At 39.2% G+C, this 25,435-nt stretch overlaps 2 protein-coding genes and 1 long non-coding RNA gene across 10 annotated transcripts; 1 reads left to right on the forward strand and 2 right to left on the reverse strand.

Annotated features, from left to right (window-relative positions):
• Positions 1-551: 551 nt before the first annotated feature.
• Positions 552-13,500, reverse strand: LOC122669249. 7 transcript variants are annotated; one of them, XM_043866026.1, is made up of 16 exons: positions 13,249-13,500; positions 13,058-13,108; positions 12,735-12,962; positions 11,985-12,083; positions 11,855-11,910; positions 11,456-11,567; positions 10,731-10,910; positions 10,246-10,512; positions 4,051-4,272; positions 3,750-3,953; positions 3,534-3,656; positions 3,002-3,298; positions 2,812-2,910; positions 2,202-2,728; positions 2,078-2,110; positions 552-784 (listed from the first exon to the last, which is right to left on the reverse strand). In XM_043866026.1, coding segments are annotated over exons 1-16 (2,622 nt in total). In that variant the 5' UTR covers positions 13,372-13,500; the 3' UTR covers positions 552-783. The 7 variants fall into 7 exon arrangements, with proteins under 7 accessions (XP_043721961.1, XP_043721950.1, XP_043721942.1 ...); XM_043866015.1 differs by having other exon boundaries at positions 12,735-12,965; XM_043866007.1 differs by having other exon boundaries at positions 12,735-12,971.
• Positions 13,501-14,692: 1,192 nt separating this feature from the next.
• On the reverse strand, positions 14,693-21,298 carry LOC122640767 (rho GTPase-activating protein 3). Of its 2 annotated transcripts, XM_043834026.1 has the most exons (6): positions 21,113-21,297; positions 20,760-21,082; positions 17,271-17,391; positions 17,061-17,180; positions 15,865-16,095; positions 14,693-15,339 (listed from the first exon to the last, which is right to left on the reverse strand). In XM_043834026.1, exons 1-6 carry the CDS (start codon positions 21,236-21,238, stop codon positions 14,767-14,769), a joined length of 1,494 nt encoding a protein of 497 aa, XP_043689961.1. In that variant the 5' UTR covers positions 21,239-21,297; the 3' UTR covers positions 14,693-14,766. The 2 variants fall into 2 exon arrangements, with proteins under 2 accessions (XP_043689961.1, XP_043689953.1); XM_043834018.1 differs by having other exon boundaries at positions 20,760-21,298.
• On the forward strand, positions 19,948-20,231 carry LOC122640783. Its single transcript, XR_006329750.1, has 2 exons — positions 19,948-20,104; positions 20,165-20,231. It is a non-coding gene; the product is annotated as an uncharacterized LOC122640783 (long non-coding RNA).
• Positions 21,299-25,435: the final 4,137 nt, after the last annotated feature.

The following is a 25,435-nucleotide window of genomic DNA, read 5'->3' on the forward strand; positions in this document are numbered from 1 at the left end:
ATAAAAACTGTAACAGACACACCTATGTCCATTTCTTTCCACATGGCATGGTGGGTTCAAATTAAAGAGTGATGTACAAGTTATTAAATGTTATAAGAGAAGACAAGTCCATAACAGACGTGATATTGTAACATTGAACAAGCACCAACAGCACTTAAAAAGTTAAGTTCATAGGAATAAATTTTTCTAAAGGGCTACTCCATTATTTTCACTACAATGAAATCTTATGGCATTTCCAAAATTTCCTATTTTAAGGCATATCCCTTCTCGAGCGAGAAGGTTGCTGATGTTCCATTTGGGACGCATGCAAATCGTGATAAAAGGTCATAGTTCAAATTAAAGTTCATAGGAATAAAATTTTCCATTCTCTATTTTCTTTTTTTTTTTGGATAGGGGGTTGAGGTCAGAGGAGCGGGGGTGGGGAGAAGAGATTTACTCCATCACTAATTCTTAAAAAGACTCCAATCTTCCCGAATATCCCTATCCCACCCCCCCACCCCGCCTTCATAAAATTAAGATCCATTCAATTAGAAAAAACACAAGAATATCTTTTCCAATGAAAAGATAAATGCTTAACCAGCTGGCCATCCCAAAATGAAGCTTAAAATATAAAAATAATGATAAACATTTTTACCCAGCAGGCCACCCCAAAATGAAGATTATGGTAGAGCGGAAAACTCCAACCTGAGAATACACCAACCCCCAAATTACTTCCACCAATCCAAGCAGCAATGGATGATTCAGCTCCATTATGAATGTGTCTTCATAACATTGAATTTGGTTCCTGCCAAACCATAACAGAATTACTAAAGAAATTTACAGTAATTCATGAAAGGAACATAAACATTAAGAGGCAATCTGCAAGAAACTGATTCAATGGCATAGAAATGAGATTAATCAACTTCATCATAACTACACTGGAAAATTCAATGGCAGTAGCTGTGCTTGAACTAAAGCAAGTGGATCCTTTAAAACACACAAAAAAAAAAAAGAAAGGAATAATGATGAACTACAAAAGTAAGAGCTGAAAATTATGAACAATGATGAAACAAGACAGGGACAGTTGAAGGTATGCTTCGTAAAATTGACTCGGCATTGGTTCCACCTTCTGGCACATTGAGCCGTGCCTAGGGATGGCAAGTAATGAAGTTCCAACAAAATGGGCCAAGGATCTCAAGCTTATATGTCTGACTTAAACCTGCCTCCTTGTCCAATGAGGAGGAGATGGGCATGCCCATGCCCAGCCAATTTAATGAGTATTCAGGTGGCCTGTTCAGAATTAAAAACAAAAATAAAAAAACCAACGTTCTTAATAACTTTATTGAAATAATATAAAATATAAATAATCTAAATACTTAATGGGAAAGAGTTCTCTGTGGGGGGAGCGTGGCCCTGTGGGAGCAAGCTTGAAGCATCAACAAGGACGGCATTTCCGCCTTTCATGAGGGGAGGCCAGTCATTTCACCCACCTGTGTGGCTGTGTCTAGGCGCAGGGGCCACACTCTTCCACAGAAACCATTTCCCCATACCTTATTTAAGGTAAAGGATGCTCTGGACAAGCAGGCTTGCACCTATGAGTGGCGGCAAGACAATATCGTATATTGGAGAGCAGTGAAGTTATTTTATATGAGGAAAGAGACACAGGTGCTAGCATACCCTACCCCAATGGCTGAGAGAGCCTTTCCCCTTTATTAAATAATCAGATAACCTTGATTACCGGGCTAGGCAGGTGCAGGCTGAATGGCTACACTGGCCATTCATGTCCAAGACCCCTTCTCAACCCACAACCCATTTTACAGTTACAGGCCCCTATTGAAAGGCAGGTTAGAGCAGGCAGGTGTGCCAGCATTCTCTAGGTTCAATCTCTAATTGAGAGTCAGTCCTTGAGTAATCACAAACTTGTCCAAGAAAAAAAGAGATTATCCAGAAGATTACAAATCATTTATCAATCGTCGAGGTCATGATGTGCAGTTATGACCATCAAGAAGATATTATAAAGGACTAGCAGCAAATAAAGCAAAAGGAAATTAAATATTTCTTTTGAAGTTGGAAACTTAGAATGAATGAGAATACTTACTATCTTCTAGATGTCAAAGCACCAGAAGTTGCTCTGTCAAAGAATCAAACATTCAATTAAACAAGTTTATACCAATTCTAAAAGAAAGAAATGCAAAATGAGGGCTACCTAAACATCTTACTACCTTCCCTGCTGTTTCCCTCCAAAATTTGTACCATGTCTCCCATTACTTGATCCTTTGTTTGGAAAGCTAGCTAAACCTGTTCTGTCAGGATTTGCTCCATTTCCGACCGATAAATGCACTGAAGTATGGCCAGCCCGTATCTCAGATTGAAAGCCGTTTGAATCTTGAACATCTTTAGGTTTGCTCAAAATTTTTACATTTGAGAGACCCTGACCAATGTTAAAACAGACACCATTTGAATGCTGATTCTGCATGACTGAATATTTTGAAAGCTTGTCAGACACATCTCCAGGAGTTGTAATAGTTGTTTCTGTTGAAACAACTTTCACAGGCTTGGCATCAATGGATGGAACCTTCTTTAAACGATGAGTCTGTGCCATGGGAGTAACAGCAACAGAGGGCAACAATGATGAATAAGGAGCAGAAACTGCAGCTGCAGCAGCAACTTTGGCAACAGCTGCCGTAGCTGAAATGATTTCTTGTGCTCCTTCACGAAGCTGAATAAAGTCCCCTTCAATTACAAATAACTGAAATTGCAAAGTGAGTGCACTCATGATAACCTAAATTTATATAATTATCAATTTGACAGTATGTGGACACAGATACTTACTTCAGGATGACCGGCCACAAAGTCATCAAGCTTTCCATATTCTTTCTTGTAATCATGCCAATGGAGAGGAGCCAGCATCTTTCCAAGTCTATTCAGAAGCTGCATTTGACATGGATATGGTACAATTGCTAAAAAGGAAAGATTTGGAAAGAGAAAAGACCGTACTAGTGTGAGATGGTACGAAACTCACAGTGGAACTAATTCTAATTCTGCCACCAGATCCAGCAGGAATTGCACGAACAATGCAAGCCAACAGTGATTTTTCATCTAGAAGAATAGGCTTAGAAATCTTTCCTGGTGTCAGCAAATTTGATGCCCGTCCAGCAGAGATGGAAGTTTCAGGCACAACCCTATGGAAGTCTGTGGTTTCACTGGAATTAACTAAAAGGGTTGGGACATCTGATGGTGATGTATGAATAGCAGACCATGATTGTTCTGCACTTGAACACTGACCATCACATGGATTGACCTCTGACAGCTTTTCATCCTGTCACATCAGAATATAATGTTGGGTTAATTTTTCACACTTCATATCAGATGATTTCAGGATTCAAGGCTGACCATATAGAAACTACTTTAAGAGGCACAACATTTTTTTCTTCCCCCTTACAATAAGAAATCATGAACCAAGTAGATAGACAAATCTATAGCAGACTAACAGTAAGGTGCCTATCTGGCCCAACTTGATCAAGTTGAACCTCAATAAAATAGTAATGGCAAACCTTTGTCTCATTCTTCTGTTCAGAAGGTTCGGATCTTGATGCATCATGAAACAGGGAAGAGGTTTCATGTGAGTTCTGTGGTTGCTGCATCATCAAGTAACCTTTACCACTTGATTCAAGAAGCTGATTCAAGACAATAGTTCAGTAGATCATTGTCTGATAAAACAAAAGACTACAAATTGAAAAAATACAAACAAGAACATTATCCACCACAACCTGTGCTTCCTCACTGGATGAAGTGATTTCAGAACCATGTTCCTGGTTTGAGCTGAGATGAGTGTCCAGATAGTCTGAATGGAGAACTTGACTATTTCCAGAAAGTGCATACTCGTAATGAGTGTCAGACCTCAAAAGATTCTGCTCTGTTTGAGATGGCTGATATTGGTTCTGATTTGACATCTGTGAACCCTCAGATGCAGCCTAAAGGAAGAGGTGGGAGAAAGGAAAACTAAGAATTAAAAATTAAGGATGGCAATTTAAATGAAGACTTCACACTACGAATTTCAACTGTCATCACCTGCTGATACTGCCAGTGTTGGTGGGATGACATTGCAGACACTGGCTGAAAATGGTTCACATTGGATTGAGGCACATGTGAATTGGATGATGGTACAGACTGCAGAACACCTTGTTGATGCATAATAAAAGGGTGCAGTGCTGTCATCTGCCCAGGTGGAAGGTAGGTTCCCACCCCAAGTAGCGAAGATGGGACAACCGGAACTCCAGGGATATGATCATTCTAGTAAGGGCCCAAAAAAAAGAAGATCAAAATTTGGGACTTAAACTACTCAGAAACTAAAAACATCACGTAAAGATGCTACTCTCTTTTTTTCCCCTTTTGTGGTACTTGATACTAATCACTGCAATAAAACAAACACCTAAAATTCAAACATTAGACATGATGAATTCATTTTAGTCTCTACAATACTCAAACAACCATTGATAATTCCCAGAATAATTATACAGCTACAAGCATTGACAGGAAGATGAAAACATTCCCAAAGCTTCATTTGGGTGAGAATGTGTGCAACCAGTAATCACTGTTATGGAAAGGTATGTGTTGAGTTATGTAACCTGATAAAGGTATTTTGGGGTTTTTTTTCTTTGTTTATTCCCTGTTATAAGCATAGTCAGCTACATATGGACAGTATTGTAATTCTGCCTTATAAGTGAATGTTATAAATGAAGGGGCTGAGTGTGAAGATGAACTCACTCAAGCCATTTCATATTTTCTCCTCTCTTCAAACATGGTATCAGAGCTAACCCTATTCTGTCCAAGTTTCCAAACTCCAGCCTCCTTCTATCGTCTCTTCTTTCTCCTCCCCTTCCTTCGATCTCTTCTGTCCTCTTTCTCTTGGTTCTTCTCCTTCACCTTAAGGCCACACGAATGAGGTGATCTTATGATCTAGTTGCTGCCCTCAAACCTACCTCCTACCTTTTTCACGATTTAAACCCTTTTCTACCCAATAGATGCTGCCTTCTTTCCTGCGGTATTGAAGCTTTTCCAAGATTCTCGATAAACAAAGCCTCCACTCTTTATAGATTGTTCTTCTCCCTTTTGGACCTTCATCTGCATCCTTTTGCAACATCTATCCATCCATCCATATGCCTTATCACTCTGGAAAATCTGTTTCAAAACCCTGAAACTCATCGATTTTTTGGGCTTGGATGTTTTTTTTCTTCCTTTCAGCTGGCTGCTGGTTCTTTTTAGAGGAGTGTATTTCACCTTAGAGAATCACTCCCCATCCCTTCCAACCACTTGTTTGAGTTTCTTTCAGATTGCCCTTTCTCTGAATTGATTTCAGCATACAAGGGTGGTGATGCAGATTCATCACCCAAATGAGCTTATTTTATTAGGAATAAGTCTAGGGTTGGGATATATATATGTTGGGCCTTTGATCCAAAGGGTTTTCTATGTAATAGGTCACTTTAATGAGCCTAAACTAGGGGTACATAGGTTGCATACGGGATTAGCCCAATACTTAGTTTATTTTTATGTTTTTTAATTGAACAGGTTCAAATTTGTTGCATCCAATTGGTTCAATTTAAGTGATCATGTGACTTGGTTAAGTAGTCATGTGACAACTTAAGTGGTCATGTGATGTAAGTTGGGTTGGATTAGGACTCTATAAGTCCAGCCATGTTTTGAGTCTATTTCCTTTAGTATTCTAGTTTCCTAGTCAGTTTAAATTACCTAATAAGTCAGGGATGACTGGCAATGATACAGATGAAGTTTCTCACCTAAAGACTTTCTTGGGACGAGAAATTGAAATAAAAGATCTAGGATAGCTCAGGTACTTCCTTGGGATTGAAGTTGCCCATTCTCCCAAAGACATCTTTCTCTCTCAAAGGAAATATGTTCTGCACTTACTCTCAGAGACTGATTTGTTAGAATGTCACCCATGTGACACCCCTTTGGAGGCTACTACTCGTCTACAAGAGAAGATGGTGATCCTGTTGATAAGGGGCGCTATCAACGGTTGGTGGGAAAACTAATTTCTCTCCCACACTAGACCAGACATTGCATTTGCAGTTAGCTTGGTCAGTCAGTTCATGCATGATCCCTACTCCACCCATATGGCTGTTGTTCTTCGTATTCTCCACTACTTGAAGTCAACTCCAGGGAAAGGGATTCTCCTATCTCCACATGATCATCTTTGCATTGAAGCTTACACAGATGCTGACTGGGGTGGTAAACCTATCAGGAAATCCACTTCAGGCTATTGTACCTTTGTAGAAGGTAACCTTGTCACATGGCGAAGTAAAAAAGCAAAATGTGGTGGCTAGGTCCAACGCTGAAGCAGAATTCCGTGCCATGGCTCAGGGCATATGTGAGCTATTGTGGCTTTAGAGCTTACTCCAGGAAATTGGTGGTTCTGTTAATTGTCCAATGAAGTTGTACTATGACAACAAAGCAGCGATCAGCATTGCTCACAATCCAGTGCGACATGATCGTACCAGGCATGTGGAGATCGACAGACATTTCATCAAGGAGAAGTTAGAAAGTGAACAGATTTGTATACCTTTTGTGAAATATGATGATCAACTTGCAGATGTATTCACTAAAGGGTTAAGTAAAAAGTTATTTCATCCTAGTCTAGTCAAGTTGGGCATGTGTGATATCTATGCACCAACTTGAGGGAAGGTGTTAAGTTATGTAACCCGATAAGGGTATTTTGGGTTTTTTTCTTTGTTTATTCCCTGTTATAAGCATAGTCGGCTATACAGGGACAGTATTGTAATTATGCCTTATAAGTGAATGTTATAAATGAAGGGGCTGAGTGTGAAGATGAACTCACTCAAGCCATTTCATATTTTCTCCTCTCTTCTAACAGTATGCAATTTATTAACACAATCCAACACTTAAAAACCCCCTCTACTGACCTTCCAAAACAAAATCAACCACAGTAACCATTAGATACACGGACATATTGAAATTTAAATAACCTCTTACAAACAGGAGGATATCCCTCTATACTTTTCATCTAGGTTTTTAATGCAGATGCTAGGCGGAAAGACCTAACTTTGTTGTGTTTGGATCCATGTAGCTGACCCCATTAAGTTGGGATAATGCTGAGTTTGTTGTTGTATTGAAACACAAGAAGGATACATGCCTGAGCAAATTAGTAACCAATAAATGAAAATCGAGATAAATTCAAGGACCCATTCATGTCCTATGCAACCAGAAAATTCAGAATGCTGTACAAGTCAAACAGTTCTGTTTATGCCTTCTCACAAACTTTTATTTTCTGATAGATATGCTTTCATACATAAATTTGTCTCAACCATAGTTGTCAAAGCGCCTAGGAGAAAGGTGCTTTTTTAACTGTTAGGCATGCTTGTGCCCTTCTGTTTGCACAAAGGCACCCGCCTTTGTGAACAAGGTGTTGCCTTGTCCACACTTCTAACCAAGGTGGACGCTTTTTGATCAATGCGTGTACATAGTTTAGGTATGTTGTTGTATGTTGATATACATTTTGTAGCCCTTACTTAACAGCTCAAGCTATTGGGATAAGAGGTTGTTGAAACTTAAATATTTCGCAAAACTGCGGAATTTTGACTGAAACCTGGTAAGTTTTGGCTGCAGGTTTCAATTGCTGGATTCGATGCCCAAATGGCCATATGAGCTAAAAGAACTAGGGGCAGGCCTAAAATGACCATAGGAGAGGTTGTAAGGAATTGCATGTGTAGTCAGGGCCTTGTACCAAGCATGAACTCGGATAGAGCCTATTGGAGGGCAAGGATCCATGTTGCCGAACCCATTTAGCTGAGATTTTCTTTACACCTTGGGCTGTACCCGTTTCCGCTTACTTTCATTTCTCACTTTTCATTTCTCATCTTCACTTCTGCATTTCTTCATTCCTCTTACTTTCAGTCAGTTTTCCCGACTTTGTTTTGCAAGGATCCATGTAGCCAACTGTAGCCAACCGGCCCAACCCCATTTAGTTGGGATAAGGCTAATTTTTTTTTGTTGTTGTTGTTCTTGATGCCCAAATGACAAAATTAGGTCCCGAAACTTCTGAGACACCCCAAGGCCCTCTAAACATAGTGGAACCCTTAGATTTTAAAAAAGAAAAACCAAAATAGTAAATTGGCTTCGAACCCTAGGTTGGTAGTATACGTTGCACACTGATGTATACACAAAATTTGGTACTAGAACACAAATAATTTAGTCAAAACAACTAAAATATGCATTAAGAATGAATAAAATAAAAGTAGACACCATTTCATAATTATTAAATGTTATATGTGGTTCATTACAAACATGAGAGTTATTTGACCAAAAATCTCAAAAAAACTGAGGTTTTCTAGGAGAGATTTTCTAGGAAGTTTCCCTCGTTGGAGACAAAAAGATATCAAAATCTGAAACATGGTAAAAATTTGGCCAAAACTGCAAAAAGGGCTCGACCAAAACAATACTAAAACCCGAAATATGGTCGGAACTTCGCTGAAACTGCAAAATTTTGACCATAACTTGGTAAGACTCAGGTATCACACCTGGTTCCATTTTGACCATTTGTTGAAACTGCGTGAAATTTTGACCAAAATAATTTCAAACATTGAGTTAAACTATATCAAAACACCAAATGTCATGAGGCACATAATGAACACTCAATCGAGCAAAGAGTAGAGCTTAAATGATAGGGGGGAAGACCCAAACGTCAACCATGACAAGCATGGTTAAATATTAAAAGCCCAGTAGTGCATCCATCATGGTTCAACTCATTTGTTTTCAACCAGGTGGATTAACTTACAATATTTAACCATCCAGTAACCGTTAGGTCCATGCACCAGCCAGGCTTCATTTCCATTGAGGTAAACCAAAGCCTACAATCAATAAGAGGTCTTGGACAAGCAATACAAAAAACGACTGAAAACTCAATTGTAGCTTTAGCCCAACTAAATGGTGTTTTTACAAGGTAAAACTCTGGGGTAGTGAATCTTTTCTATATTTGGATCAGTTATAAACATAGACTAATGATGTAAGACTCATTAAAGCACAAATATTGGATTACTCTCTCTAACAATTAGAGCTTTCTTATCATGTTTCAAAACAGTCTATAGGAGAGGATCTGTATTTATCTACAAAATCCATAGTTGTCAATATTGAGGATTGATGTCTTGTATTCCATGGTTTGGGTTGTGGGTCGCCTCTGACAATTAGAGTTGTCTTATCATGTTTAGATCCAATTATTTCAAATGAACAGCCAAATGCATCAAATCGCGTTGTGGGTTCATCTCCATCCACTTTTTCTCATCAGGCCTTCCTTTCCATTCATTACATTCACAGACACCTTTTGTTGATAGAATCAGATGCAACGTTGAAGACAAAAAAGGTTTGTATGAAGAAAAGAACAATTATAGGAGAGGAACTGTATTTATCTACAAAATCAATGTTGAGGATTGATATCTTGTATTCTGTGGTTTGGGTTGTAAGCCGCCTCTAAAGGGCCGTTAAAAGCCCATAATATATGGGGGTAACGTCGGAAATTGCATCTTCATGTTTTTCCCTTTAAATTGCTAGTGATGGGGGTCATTAAGGATAAAAGGGAATTCTTTGTAAGCAAAGAGGTGTTAGGAAGAGAGCTTGTAACTCTATTCTCCATTGCTAGTGAAGCCGCTCTCATCTCACCATGGAATTAGACACCTTGCCAAACCACATATATCCTTGCGTTGCGGTTATCTGATTGTTCTTTCTTTTACTCATTGTGCTTCTCACTTTCTCTGCATTGTGGATAGGTTTCAAATCTACAGTCAAGCCATCACCTAGGCGTCTAGTCACCTTGGCGAGGGAGCCTAGGCATGCCTAAGTTGGCGTCACCTTGCGTTCAGGCCCACTCCAACGCCTTGGGACGCCATGACAACTATGACAAAATCACATAACAACGTCAAAGAACATGTACTATGCTTTCCCAAATTAAGAAATATTGAAAGCAACACACTTCTAGGTAATAAGTAACTCACAAAATCACAATTAAGAAAATCTATCCAACAAATGTATTTCACCACCCATACTAGGAGGATGCTAAATTAGCATATATGTATTAGAATGCTAAAAGGAATGGGAAGACCTACTAGGTTGCACAATAGGCATATTAATCAGTATTAGCAACCAGGGATATCAATAATACTATGGAGAAGAAGCAATAAAATAATAATAATAATCACAACAATTTGTAATCTTTGATAGAATGTGGTCTTGCATTCCTACCTTGGTTGATGAATTTCCAGTTGTAACAAAGGGAGCGACATTCTCTACATTCCCATTTGGAGGAGCTCCAGGGTTACCATTTAATGTTCCACCATCTATTACATTGAGTTGGTTTCCCCTGTTCTGCCCAAAAGGGGATGCATCCTCTGCAGCTGCATGAGCCATCCGTGATTCATCATTATAAATTCCACTCCTTTCTCTTGCCTCAGCCAACTCTAACTGAAGTTGTTGTATAGTATGCAAATGCATCCGCTCAATATCTGCAAACTAAATTCAATGCAATAAAAAAGTCAATCCTCAAAGCACAAAATTCAACTAAAATAGAAGATAAGCTCAACTCTTTTTGAAGGGGATATTACAGGAAAGCAGAAATGTTTATCACAAGAGTTGTGGACTTGTGGTGTGAGAGCTTCCTATGTGCAAAGGATGAGAGAGAGGATTCAACAAAACACACATAGAGTGGGGAGATAAAGATTAAAAGTAACCTGTCTTTGACAACCAAGCCAAAACTGATTAAATTGTTCAGTACGTTCTCTCAGTTCAGCTTGTAAGGAATGATTGGTTGTTGATTGCAAGGCATCCATTTCCTGAACACGTGCAATCCAAGCTTGGGCCTCCCTTAATTGTTCATCTTTATAAAGTATAGCTTCCTGTGCAACCCTATTCTGAAAGGCAGGCTTTTGTTAGGCAATATCTTCACTTTTCGTAAAGGGAGGGGGAGGGGGAAAGAAAATTTGAGACTGCTAAAACATAATATACTAACTATGGAGGCAAATCCAAAGACAAAATTAGAGAATATTTTAAAAGGAGGGGCACAAGAGAAAGAAGAAAAAATAATACTACTGCCTATGGATGCAATCCAAAGACTATATTAGTGAATATTTTAACTTCCCAACATGCAAACATGATTTAAGGGGCAGCACATTACCATCTTGCAAGCATAAAGGAAATTTGATGCAGTAGAGTCCAGTTATACCAACATCAGTATATTATGATTGTGACTTACAACATTCTACAAACACAATAAATGAATTCTTGAAACAGGATGAAATAAACTTGAGATCCATATATTAGAAAAACTGCAATCTGTAACATAGATCTTTAGCTAAAATTACACTAAAGCTTACAGAACTATTGAGTGCTAAATTCAACTCCAAAAGTACTACAAATTCACAGAACATCGTAAAAAGTAAAATGTGAGTGAACAAACCTGTTCCTCCAATTCAAGAAGCTGCCTATCTTTTCCTTGAATATGCTCGTTCAGCTCATGCATTTGTTTGAGATGTTGTGCTCTTTCAGCTTCAGAATTATCACGCTCTCTTCTGCAAGAGAGAGAAGGAACCACATATTGAATCATTTAATGTTCCTCACCTCCAAATAAATGGCATAACTTAAAAACCTCTTTGGAACTTGCAGTGAAGATAAATCTACTAGTAGTAAGACCCCGTAAAACTATAACGAGTTGATTAAATCCTACAGAAAAATAAGTAACTTCTCTTCTCCATGAACACCAAACTGGAGGCATATCCATTCCAGATGCATTCAGTTATACAATAACGGTCCATTAGATGCACATGAGATGGAGTTTCATAAAGACACCAGCACATACCGAATGGTTGCCAACTCTTTGTTTTGTTCTCTAAGAAGATCCTCTTTAGCCCAAGCCTGACAAAGTAAAACAAAAAAGACTCAATAAAGAATCCAATGAAGTAGATAAATAATCAAAATGGTTTACAAACCGCTTCACTATCAATTTTAATTGCGCGCAGCTCTCTTTCCTTCTCTTCCATCTCTGCTTCCAACTCATGTATGGTTTGTTCCCTTTCTTGTAGTTGCTCCTACATAACGAGATAAACACAAATCACCACAAGTAGCAAATCATTATGTCATCTCTGGGTTTGATATGCAATGATGGCATGCTAGTCACTTAGAGCACAAATAAGTCAGAGAAACATTGTATAGAGTACAAATGTCACTCCAACCGCACAAATAACCAACCTGGTAATGAAGAAGCCAGAATCAACTATAGAATGTGAAGAATTTAAGAACCCAAATATTTTACTGCAACTTTTTGGAACACAAGTATTTCCCTGAAACTAAATTCAACCAAAAAATGTTCATAATAGCACCAACACAAGCAGTGCTGATCTTGTTCTCGCACAACACATCTACAGTGTGAACCATGCGGGTTGATACAGCAGAAATTCCTTTATATCCCTCGGACAATAAAACTAATCAAAAACTGTACAATGCACAATCATAAAACACTTCCATCAACCCCATGATAGGCATACATGGAGAACAGTAATGTTCATTGTATAGAAGATTTGGCCGAAGAACTAAATCATTTATACCCGAGGAGAGTGAAAATAGTAAGGCCAAAATGAATAATAAGCTACTCTAGCAGGCAGACTGATTTTGGCACTCTTCCAGAATCTCGTAATCAGATAAGGGAAAAGACAGGTAAGAAACAAGGGATTGGCCAATACCTGTAGTTTGGCTGCAGCATTGGCATGTTCTTTGATTTGCGCATCCAAGTTGTCCTGCATCTCCATTATCTGCGATCTAGCTATAGCCTGGGCTTTAAGCTCGATCTCCATATGTTGAAGCTCTTCTCTCTGTCTAGTGATACTATGAAGGCGTTGCCGTAACATGTCGTTATCGAGGCTTCCGTCCATCGTTATCGAACCGAAGTCGGCTTCAAGTGGTACCGCTCCCTGCTGCACCTTGCATAATAATCACTGCACTCAGTCTAAACTCCACACACTAAAGCTGAAAGAGAATGTAAAATTGCAGTTCAGGTCTCAAAAACCTCATAAACAGTTCTCTCATCTGACTGCGCCAACTTCGAGCACTCCAAATCCTGCCCAACCACCACGTCCTTAGAAATGGCCATCATGGAGAAGCAAAGAGAGTTAGAAGAAAAAAACCAAAACGATATATCATGATGAAACGAAAGACAGTAGCATTATTCTGCAGAAGTAAATGGCTTTTATTTTTCACCTCAAGACCGGCGTTCCGAACCGAATTTTCAGAAACAGCTCGCCATTCTTTCCTCGCAGACTGAGAAGACGGGATCGGCAATGAACCGCCGCGAATAGCAGCGACCCCGGCCGCAGCCTCCATCAAATCGGAAGCTCCAACTGGTCCTCCACCTTTCTCCGTCTCTTTCCCGATGAGACTTTAAGGCTTAATATGTTATGTATTTCTCCTTAGCAGAAGCTCTTTTGGCCGATCAAAACCCTAGTTCTCTTCCAGAACAAAAAAAAAAAGAAAAAACCCTAGAAGCACAACGTTCTCACTCGAAGAACGATTGCAATGGATCCAAGCGAATCGAAAGAAACGATTTGAGCGAAATGAAATTCTCTCGAAGATACTTTTTTCAATAGGATTTCAGAGGTGCTTTTGTGTTTCGGAGGTTGGGGGAGAAATTTACGATTATAAGGCTTCGAGAGAATAGGGAGTTAAAAAAAGTGTAAAACGCTGACGATAAGAAGAAAGAGAAGGGAACGGGAAACGGAGCTTTACGTAGGCGTTGCTTACTGAATGCGTGTGAGAGAGAGAGCAACTAGAATTGGGGTCATCTGGGATTTTGGGTCGAAAAGGGAGAGGTTCCCGCCATTTATACAAATGCAGGATCCATGGTGGGGATGGGATTCTTGACCCATGTTAAGCGGGTTTCTAAAATTTCGGCCTCGCTTTTGCTTCGGACTTCGGAGTCAACCATATTTCTTCATGCCCCTCGGGCATGGATTTACTTCACGGTATCGATGGGTGAACTCTGGTGAGACATGCATGATCTCAATACAATAGTCAATACAATTCGACCCATTCCGTAGATGGTTTAAATTTTTTTAATTTTTTTTTGGGTAGTAGGTGGGATCAAATGTTGCCTACAAGCAAATCATTTCAAGTTAAAGATGGATCATATGGTGGACTACAGCCCTACTTTCCCAAGTCCGTTCAAAGAACAGCCCAATATACAAAATGCAAGATTGCAAGTTCCAAGCACGAAAGGGGATGCCTCAGCTATGGAAATTGAAATCTATTGCCTCACCATTTATTTCCAGGGGCTCATGTACATCATATAGGTTTGGTTCAGTGCAACAAAAAAAATTTCTGAGTGCTGAGACCATTCCAATCCTTTCATTAAATTCATTTAACACCCTCCCCCTCCCTCCCCCCCCCCCCAAAAAAAAAAAATTCCTTGGCTTCAGCGTATGTTAGTAACTCAGCAATTCAACAACTTAAGGCTGTGTTTGATTTTGACATAATAGATTATGAGTCTAGAACGCATTCTAGAACCTGATTCTATTCCATTTTCTGATTTTTCTAGCTTCACAATGTGTTTTAGAGCCCAGAATCTATTTTGAAACCAAACACAATCTAAATCCTTTTTTAGAGGGCAACATAAATTTCTCAATTCTAAATAAAAAAATTAGACACTAATATTCCACAAACATTAAGGCCTCAATTCAACACACGCACACACAGTTACATGACCTGACTCGAGCAACTATCTTATGCCCAAGCCTCTCCACCCCGTCCCCTACTATTTACAATGCCAAGATTTTCAGGCTTTTTGACCGGCTTACTCAATTGAAAGACTGGGTGCCTGCAGAGCTTCTTCACTCCTTTTCTCAAGCTCAACCTATCCAAGAACCCTTCAACTTCCCCACTACTGTAACCACCTCCACAGTCATTCCCTAGAGCCCCAACGTCACACTTCACATGTGTGTCATTCCAGGGAGTAAATTCAGGTTCCACATCAGCCTTGCTCTTCGAAAAGCTCCAAAACCTTGTCTCGGTATCACTTCCAGATTCTCCACTGCTGGGGCTGCCTAGAATGTTAGGTGAGACAACGGTTCCATCACCAACATAAACACCAGTTGTTGCATTGAAGGATCTGCCATCAGTTTCAATGTTTAGCACTGGTGACGGGGATTCATCCTTCTCGTCTGGAGAGCATGAAGACGATGATAATCTAGCCTCAGCAGCTGATTCTTCTCTCTCACGAAGGTTTTTCAGGATCAGAGTCTTGAGAAAGTTCATCACTTGAACTGCATGGATCAGTGCAGTTAAGGGATCTGCCATCTGCCAAAAGAGAAAAATATTTTGTTATTTGTCAGGTGAAAAAAAAAACCATATTTACCTGAATGGTAAGAGAGAAGGGGGGGGGGGGAAGAGAGAGAGAAATTCATGCACATGAACTCCTATCCTGGACATCACTACATTGGACACAGCAGATTGGAAAGCCCTTCACACAATAGGTCTTCCCTCTAGGGGATCCAATGTCAAAAATCCACTCTATTGATGGTTAAGTTCATCTAATATTCATCAACCTTTAAAAGAATACAGTAGTTTAGAGTATCAAGCCTGCAAGACCATACGACTATATTTTCTGAATAGCATACATCACTAGATGGGACCATCAAACCATGGGTCCCAAGTTCCAAGATCCAACCATTGCCTTTTTGGTCTGTTACAGTAACTACCAACGGCATCTCAAAGGGAAATTTCTGAAATTAATTACATGTTCATGAATCATGACCAGCAAACAAATATTTAAAAAATCAATAACTTGAGTCTTTTTCTTTTTTTTTGTGAATAAGTAATAACCTGAGTCATATTGGGTGCAAAAACCATAGCAATGTTGCGAGCATTCATCTTGTTCTGATGTTCATACTGCACAACGTCTGTCATCAGATTGATGGCCCAGTCGAGCAATGCAGCTTCTGTCGGTGGCAGTAATCTTACAAGTCGAGTGCAATCTTCTTCTGTGTTGCAGTGCATTACCTGATCTGGGGTAAGAGAGTCAAGTACCCCTGTAGGAAGTTCTCTAAACCATGCCTATTGAGCATCAAAAGATTCATAATAATCAATTAAAACAATAGTTTAACTTTCACCACAAAGGAAGAGAAGTAGACCACTAGGAACCTCATATTCACTGAATAGATGCACATGCACTCAAGAATTAAGCTCGCATATAATGAGAAAATAAATAACTAGTTAAAAGGCTTTGCAAGACTTGAATTCATGAATTCTAATAATAGAAGCAACAAACCGACCACCTAGACCAATTGCCCATTTGTTTTATAACTATGATTCATATATATGACTACTGGAGTTTCTTTAGTTTCTTGTTTTGCTATTTGGCAAAATTTGCACCAGATCATTGGATCACCTATCAACAGCAGGACCAAAAGATTGGTCACTGGTCCATTATTAAAAACATCGATGTGCTGGATTTTGATGTGCACCTCTGGGTTTCCTTTTCTCTTTTTTATTTCCCTTCCTCATTTTCCTTAAACTGTGAAATAAAACTTACATGAGTTCTATCTTCTTCCATAGAAAGTTAACAGGTAGCAAGATAACACTGTTAAGTGTTAAGTTTATTCATGTCCCAGCCATAATAGACATTGTTTACCACAAATTTAATGCCTAGTCGTATGGAAATAGTAATTGTCTCCAACATTATGCAATGCCAGTCCATGCAGAACCTGTGCATGGGGTTCACCAAAAGCCAATTCTTTATACCCCTATGAGATTCTGATACCAAGTGCATACAACTGCAACATGGACTATAATGTCAAGCTGGATTGTCGTCTGATCCAGAACAATTAGGATCAGCATTGCCCGGGACCGGACTGAACCATGATACCATTTATTAAATTCATGATTAAGTGGGTTGACTAATACATTTGTGCAGTGATTGCAGTCACAATCTCCAGCCAGGCTGAACACAGATTCCTACAATCGTATTGTATGCAAAATAGTATATCCCAGAGAATGTTTTGAAATTTCCTGATGACTACCTTTATCAAACCTGCCAAACAATGCACATCGATTCCGTGGGCTACAACACCCTGGTTTAGCTGGTCACGAACAAACTCCTCTTGGCTATTCTCCGCATTGATACGGAATATTCCTTCTGCCTTCAAGCACAACAGGTATGAATAAAACACCATAATGAGCATAACAGTTACGTTATTATTTAGTAGTTCAGTACAAAAATAAAAACATACTTGAAGGCCTCCTTCCAAATACATGCGCCTTTGCATCATGAGAAGAATCGTTGGTATGCTGTTTCCCCTGTGATCAAAGGAGCATTGCATAGACTCTGCAGAAACTCCAAATACGCTTGCACTGGACGAGATGAAAAAGAAAGAAGAGTTTGAGCAGAGAAGCTGGAATATGGGTGCTACAATCCATTCTATTCCAAAGGCACCAGGAAAAGATAAAATGAAGAGCAAAACCAAAAATATATTAATCTAAGGCAAGATCGCCAAGTTTTGCACCATGTAATGACTTCTAGCCAATTTACGCTGAAATCCATAATTCCATAATCAAGTAGTTTATTTCAAGTTTCCACTTGGCCTCCCAAAATTTACCATTCCACAAGCAAGATTAACCAATGTAACACCACCCACAGCACATTATTGACCATGTCCTGCAGATTAAAACAAAGGTCTTGCTCTTTAAACTAAGTTGAATATCTACCCATCTTGGCAAACAAATTCAAATCATTGATCAAAGTCTCTACCAGCATGAACAAAACAGAGAAAGTTGGTAAGAAGACAATTTTCCTGCTGCAAACTAAGAGCAAAAGTAAGGAACTGATACACAAACCATAAAATGACCAAGCTGTTCAGAACATATTAACAACCTCTTCAACTTCACTCCTACTGTAATCTCAATTCTTGAAGCATTGACAGACACCTTCAAGATCAATTTATTATAAATGTTCCAGTAATGGCTTGGATAGTTAACCTTTTCTACAAAGCAAGGCATAAAATTACAAGCCAAAGCAGCACCTACGTGATAAAATTTGATATCTTATAAGATTCCTAAAGAAGAGATTACTAAAACTAAAATATGCTAGACTTTTATCATTTGGCCCAAGCACAACCACGAAGAATACATCCCAAAGTGTTTAAGAAATATTAGATAATCGAAGAAAACATTCCAGACTTGAATGTGCACCAACTCAGATCTTCCACCTCCACCCCCTCTTCGTTATTGGGGGAAGAAGCAGCTACCAACCAAAGTGCCAAAACAAACCATTGTATTTACACATATAGTACTTTTTTCATTAGGATAAAACCATTCACCTTTAATACTTCATAAGCATAAACACCATTATGAAATATTACCAGATTAAAGACTTTTCTTTCCCATTATATTTTAAAGAAACCATTTACTCAAGTGATTGCCTCTTACCCATTTCCCAACTAGTCCTTAATGCAGGTGTTATGACTTACGAGTCACAGACTCTCAACTAGGTCAAATAGTCACTGAGAGCCTGGACCTTACCAAGTGTACCCTTTGTAGTAGCGACACAACGTGGATATGGGATATTAATTGCATCCTCAAAGTCAGAAACCTTATTTTTAATTAATTTTTTCAGACAGAGTAATGGCCATTAGTTGCTGCATATAACACTGAGATCGCAGTGTTACAGATCCGAGGTCCTCTTAACTTTACATATTATAAATTAAGAGTACATTGTTACATTTGAAGTTCTTAATTCCACTACAGTTGCAATATGCAAGTCATAATTGTATATTGTTGTCACCATACGTTTTCAATTTGTACATTTTTATATGATGTCTCCACATACCCATACCCACTGGACAAATACTTATTAGCCGAGCGTTTGTATCATAAAGATTTAACAGCCAGACAGATCTGACCCCTAGAAACTTGGAAACTTAGACACATTACCATACCCGAACCATGTAACTTAGGAATGGTTGCTTTTCATCCAAAAGCAAGTCTAACAATTTTATAAAAATTTTGAGAATTTGTGGATTAGCAACCTCTAGTACCCAGTGCAGTCGTTGTTAGATTCCTATGCAGATATAGAGTTTAGACAGCAGCAAACTATTTTGTTTGGAGAGTTGGAGATTTCAGTTCTGTTCTGAATAATCAAATTCTAGTTGCTGAGTCCAGTGCACTTCCAATAATAACAGAAACCATTTGTAATTTGATTTTCCACTTTATTCATGATAAGTTGGTAGTCGTAGGTTTCTAGGCTATTTCTGATCAAATCTACAACTAGGTCAAAAGCTGCAAGTTTTATATATATATATGGTAGATCAGATGGAGCCCAAATTTTGTAGACAGGTAGACCTCAATGTCCCTAGCTCACAATATCAAGTTTCAGCCCAAATGGAGTTTGCCAAGTGACAAAATAAAAACTTAAAAAAATCCATGACTATGGGACAGTACACAGTAGAGGTTGGAGTACCATTGGCATCCATGGACATACATGGGAATGCATGCCAATACATTGAAGGAAATTTGATTGAATTAGACTCTGAAATTTGACATGTGGCTAATCTAGTCCATGTATCATCTACCCAACAGTTAAAGTTGACACATCATCATTCCACATGGCACAACGAGACTGGGTCATTCGGGAAGCCAATCCTAAACGGGGTTGTGAGAGTAGTTTTTCCCCCCATAGGTATAGCCTTAGCTCAAAGAGTGTCTAACGTACATCTTAATCATATTATAAATATAGCCTATTTCTAATAGACCATAGTAACCATTCACAAGAAACAGATGATATATGAAAAGATTACACAGAAACAAACATTTGTCATTTCTTTTACCCCTTCTTGCTAATAATAGGATTTCTCACCATTAACTCTCATTAGTCACTGGAAAAACGTAGGGGTTGGCAATTGCATCACCTAACCCTTTCCCCTTGACACACTATCTTCTTTCTCGTTCTTAATATCCTCAAAAATACAAATAATAATGTAGGTACTCAAGGTCAACCATCAGCAATCCTGTGCTTGAATTCAACAAGGGAACAATGAAATTAAACCATGTTGAAGAGGCAAAATTTTGGGTCAAGTAGAGCGTAGTTTTGGCCAGGCAATATTTTAAGGTGGCCCTGTTGAAATGGTAGGTCCAATTCTCTGAAAACTAGAAGCGAGGAAACTATCAAACAGGATCCAAGGGGCTCAGGGGGGAGACAAAAAAGCCTGGAAGCGTTTCACATTGTGAAATCCCAAAACCATAATGCTTCAAACAAAAATCCATCCATATCTTCACACTTAGAGATAGCTAGCTCAACCCTATTGAAGCGAAAATAAAGATCTATAAACAATTATCATCTGCCAAAAGAAATTCCCAAGGATCTCTCAAGTATCAACCCAAAGCAGTCTGAGCTTCAATTTAAATCGAACTGCACCACAATCGAAAAATGTAAATCGCAACACTCAAGGGGAAAACGAAGCAACATTGAGAACAATCAAGCTAAATTCTAGGCATAGAAAAGATAAGGTTTCTCATTTGAGGCTTTAGAAGATAAGATTCATTATTCCCCATATAGTTTACAACTTTCGGGAGTGTTTGAAAGAACATAGATTAAATCGAAGGACACACCCAATGACAAGAATCAAAGGATTCGTGATGAAATCATAAGCAAATAAACTGAGTTTTCCACAATCAGAAAGACGCGGCAGAGTGTGTGAAAGAGAAAGAGAAGGAGAAATGCTAACCTGGCACTGGGGACCCTCCTGGGAACCTCGGGCTCGAACTCAACAGGCAAACCAAGAAAACCGTTGAAGCGATCGAAAGTAACGTGGGAGACATGGCGGAAATCAGTCGGCCAGCCGATATCCATGGAACTAATATCCTGTCTGTCCACAGTACAGGTGACCAGCGACTTCCTCAGCGCCGCCACCAGAATCGCCAAAATAGGGTACTGGTGATCCTGATCTTTCCTACTAGTACTCCGCTCTCTCCCTCCCGCTGTAACGATCAGTGGAGTGGATATGGGATTCATAAAATACTCATCTTCGTCTTCGTCATCTTCGAACTCCTCTTCTTCTTCTTCTTCTTCTTCCTCTTCCTCTTCCTCTTCCTCTTCTTCGTCTTCATCATTTGTGAGATATAGAGAGGGACTCGGGGGAGAGTAGTTCAAAACCATCATACCTCCTCCAAGTTTACAAGACTTGGATCTGAAGAGTTGAGTCATTATTACAGGGGCAACAAGCAAAGACAGAAAAGCATAAAAGACATAAAAAAAAAAAAATGAGAAGTGAGATTTGAGGTTAGGGTTTTATTAGAGTAGTGAATTTGGTGAAGAAGGTTAACAGAAGAAGAAAGAAATAAGAGTGTTTGCTATTGGTAATATTGGATCAACCAAACCAAGAGCAAGATATGGCGTGGATGATAGGGATATGTTTGCTCTTTCGATCTGTCATGTGTGTGACGCACACATGGTATCCTGACTATCCTCTACAACTTTCCATTATTGTGAGAGAAAGTGAATCTGGAGAGAGAGAAGACAGAGTTGGAATCTCCTGCTCGTGACACGGCGGACGGGCGAAGACGACACAACATCACAAGAAACACTTTATTTTGTTTGTTTGTTTGTTTGTTTGTTTGTTTGTTCTTTTATAGTTATCCTCTTATCCATCTTTCGACTTGAGGAGAGACACTAATAACTGGAATACCAACCACCATTAACGAGTGTAAAGGTATCAGGCAATGGATGGGTCCATGGGTCCGGGTATTTATGCTTTTCCTACTTCCTTGGATACCGGTGAGAAAGATTTGGTTAGTAGTGCAAAGTTAGGTGAAGTAGGCGATGGTGGAAGTGGGAGGGGGGGACCTTACTGTACCATCCCAACCGCTGCTCCTCCTTAGTCCTCCCTCTGTTCAGCTAGTGCGCTTCGGTTACTTTGCATGATCTTGCCTTGCTTGGTCTGAAAGCATCATCGCATCATGGTCATGTATCAGAAACACGAAGAAATTAATTAGATTAGATAGACACTGGTCAATTAATGGCCGCTACAAGTTCCTTTGAAGACACTCTTTAGAATTCAAAGTTTGAAGAACAAAGAGGGACTGGGCTTATCTTAACGTATAAGTTAGAACTTAGAACAGGATTCAATTTTTAGAATATCGAAGTCATGAGCTTTCAACCAAAAAAAAAAAAGAAGTCATGAGCTTCGCTCAACCTCCATATCCACACCAATGACTTTCTATACGGTTATTAAATGGAGAATGTATCTATCAACAATCTATAAAGTTTCACAATTTCACTAACACCAGGGCGTGGAAAGAGCGAATCTCCTTTGATTTCACTATCATATACAGGGTTTTAGGTATTGATATCAGTGCGTATCCGCCCGTATCAGGCCAGTAATATTTGCGGTGTAAATTCAAAAACCACTCACTTTTTATTCGATTCATATCATTATCGAATCATTTGTGTCTCACTTAATAAAGGTCATAGAAAGAACATGTTCAACATTATGATCAATTCCTTCTTCAAATCGGGTATTTCTCGTATTTCATAAATGAACCATTACATGAAGAAGAGGAATCTTTAGAACAAAATGAGAGACAGCTAACCAACTTATAGGAGACACATAATTGATCACATTGATCTTGGTGGCGTACCTACAGAATTTAAAGAACCTAAAGGAGCACCGATCATATATTTAACAGAACGTCGGTCCAAACATTGTCAAGGGAGCACAGAGATCCCAAAAATGTATGGTTTCTCCTCCAAAACCAACCGTCAAGACCAATATGTATCAGTTGTTGGGTATCGACGAAATCAATATGTATCAGTTGATACGGCCAATACGATACTGATACCTAAATCCACGATCGCATCAAGCCTCCACAATTGGACAATTGTACGTTCTCCTTCACGTATAGAAGAGAATTTGGATCATCTACGGTGCAGCTGACCATCCTGCCTGTGTTGCGCAGACACAGGGCCACACACAAAGACCGCCATACCCCTGCCTGAGTGCCTTGCCCAAGTGGGGGTAAGATGATCTTTGCGCAAAGCCGTGTGTTTGTGTAGCACAAGCAAGATGGGCAGCTGCGCCGTAGACGATCTGCATCCTATAGAGGATGGCAATACATATGTTGGGTATAAGCTCAGGCCCCGCCCAGACTTGGTCCTAATGTTTAGGACCAGAATCGAGCTCAGGCCCAGGCCTTTTATCCTAACTAAGGCTCATGTGGGACTGGCCTGAGCCTTAGTTAGGATAAAAGGCCTGGGCACAAGTTGGGTCCAGACTCCAAAACCCAAAAATTAAAATTAGATAAGACTGAAGATTTACCAAAACCCAAACAATCCATAAAATTTGCACTAAAACCGTGAAAATTGACCAATTAGATGTAGTTTTGGCCCTCTATCGGTTTAGAGTGCATTTGCATTGAAATATATGGACGTGCCAAATTGGGATTAAAATCCTCTGCAGTGCGGGCATCTGGCAATGCACTGCAATGCGGTCCTAAGAGTTCGACACGTGGAAGAAGCTTCATCCAACAGTGTGAGCTTGATTCAAGGTAGTTTTTATTTTTTTCCTTTTTTCTCGAGCTTGGCATCGTTGGATGTCGCAACTTCCACGTATCGAGCTCTCAGACTCGCACTGTAATGCACCACTAGATTAGGGCACTACAGAGGATTTTTTTTCCATCAATTTCTAGTATAAAATGGTCAAACTCAAACCATTCAATTCTCTCCTTCTTTTTTTTTTGGGGGGGGGGTGTGGTAGGTCAAAGTTTTTGGATGGCCAGTAGCACTTTCTAAGACTTTACCCCAAAAAAAAATTAAAACAAAGGGGAGAAAGTTCTCTCTCCTCCCCATTTGAAAAGACACCTCTGTGACTCTATCCCCGAGTGTTGAGGGGGAGAGAGATAGATACATGTCACATTCCCGGCTAGAAAACTACTTTCCAACAAAAAAATAGCTCTTTCTAAAATTGCTTGCATTGTACAATTTTTTCGAGATTCGTGGCTTTCGATTGAGAAGAGATGCTTGCTTTGCAAAGCAACCAAATAGACTGCATTTTTCTAAGATAAATTTTTTCTTTTTTTATGTTAGCTCCCCCAAACACGGCCTTGAGAACACAATAGCATCCCCGTGGGAGACTGGCTACCTCACCTTCCAACTTAAAGAGCCCAAAAGATACAAAGGGTATTTGCCATGATAATACCTATTTACTCTTGTATTGCCATAAATTCTCCCAGAAATACTTTTTTGGCTGAGGTGAGTTATGTAGAGCGATATAAAGGAACAAAATTGTGTTTTGAGGGAAGGAGATGGTATTGTGAGGGTTACTGGGATATTGAGCTCTTTGCTGAATTATGAACAAAGGGAAACAAGGAGCTCATTGAGAAGGCTCTTGAAGAGGATTTCAAATTGATTCTTTATTTGGCCAAATCATTGCAATGTCTCATTTCCTTTGTTTCCATATTTCCATTCTCTTTTGTCTTATATCTTTCCTTCTTTATAATATTTTCATTTTTGTTTCTACATATTGTTAAGAAAACAATGCCAAGAATGGCGATTTGTAGAAGAAAAACGAAAATAGAGAGAGCACACACAACGCACAAACACAGAGATTTACGTGGTTCACCTCCAAGATGGAAGTTACATCCACGGCCGAGCAGTAGAACAGGTTTCACTATTTTCTCCAAAAATGTTACAAACCCTCATAACCCTATCTCAAAGAGATAAGAACATTATATAGGGAAACCTTAACCCCAGAAAGTACACAAATGCCCCTAGCCCAAAAAATTGCCAAAAAACCTGAGCCAGACCAAAACATAACACTACATGGCTCAAAAGTACTCATTTCGAAGATCTTGACGAGCCCAACACAAGGCGTGGAGCCCCGACATTTTTTGACATTCCGAGGTCCTCCGAAGGTCTCAATCGCACTTTCTAGACCAAATTAGGCTTCACCAACAACACATATTTCCTATCAAAATGAACATTTTAGCCACAACAGAGATACAAGGAGAAAAGTTCAACAGATTATAATTAGTTGGAAACTTGATATATGGTCTAACAAAGGAAATCCATCTACCCAATAATGGTAATACTTCATTGGTGCTCTCCTCCATACCACTTATTTAGAGAATCACATGGATTTGGTTCACGATATCGATGATAGAATCAGTCATTGTCGATATCAATATCGACATGTATCAGCTGTACCAGTACCAATTTCATATCAAAACAACATTTTTCATTAAAAAAAAAATGCATCCATACAATATTGGCCGATCCATATCCATCAGGTATCGGTATCAGCTGCAACGATCAATTCAATACGGATTCCTAAAACCGTGGTGAACCCTCTCCCCTAATTAAAATAGTACTATCCACAACCATGAGCTAGATTCTTCCTCCACATGA

Source organism: Telopea speciosissima, chromosome 1 (genome assembly GCF_018873765.1).
Source record: "Telopea speciosissima isolate NSW1024214 ecotype Mountain lineage chromosome 1, Tspe_v1, whole genome shotgun sequence".
Lineage (NCBI taxonomy): Eukaryota > Viridiplantae > Streptophyta > Magnoliopsida > Proteales > Proteaceae > Telopea > Telopea speciosissima.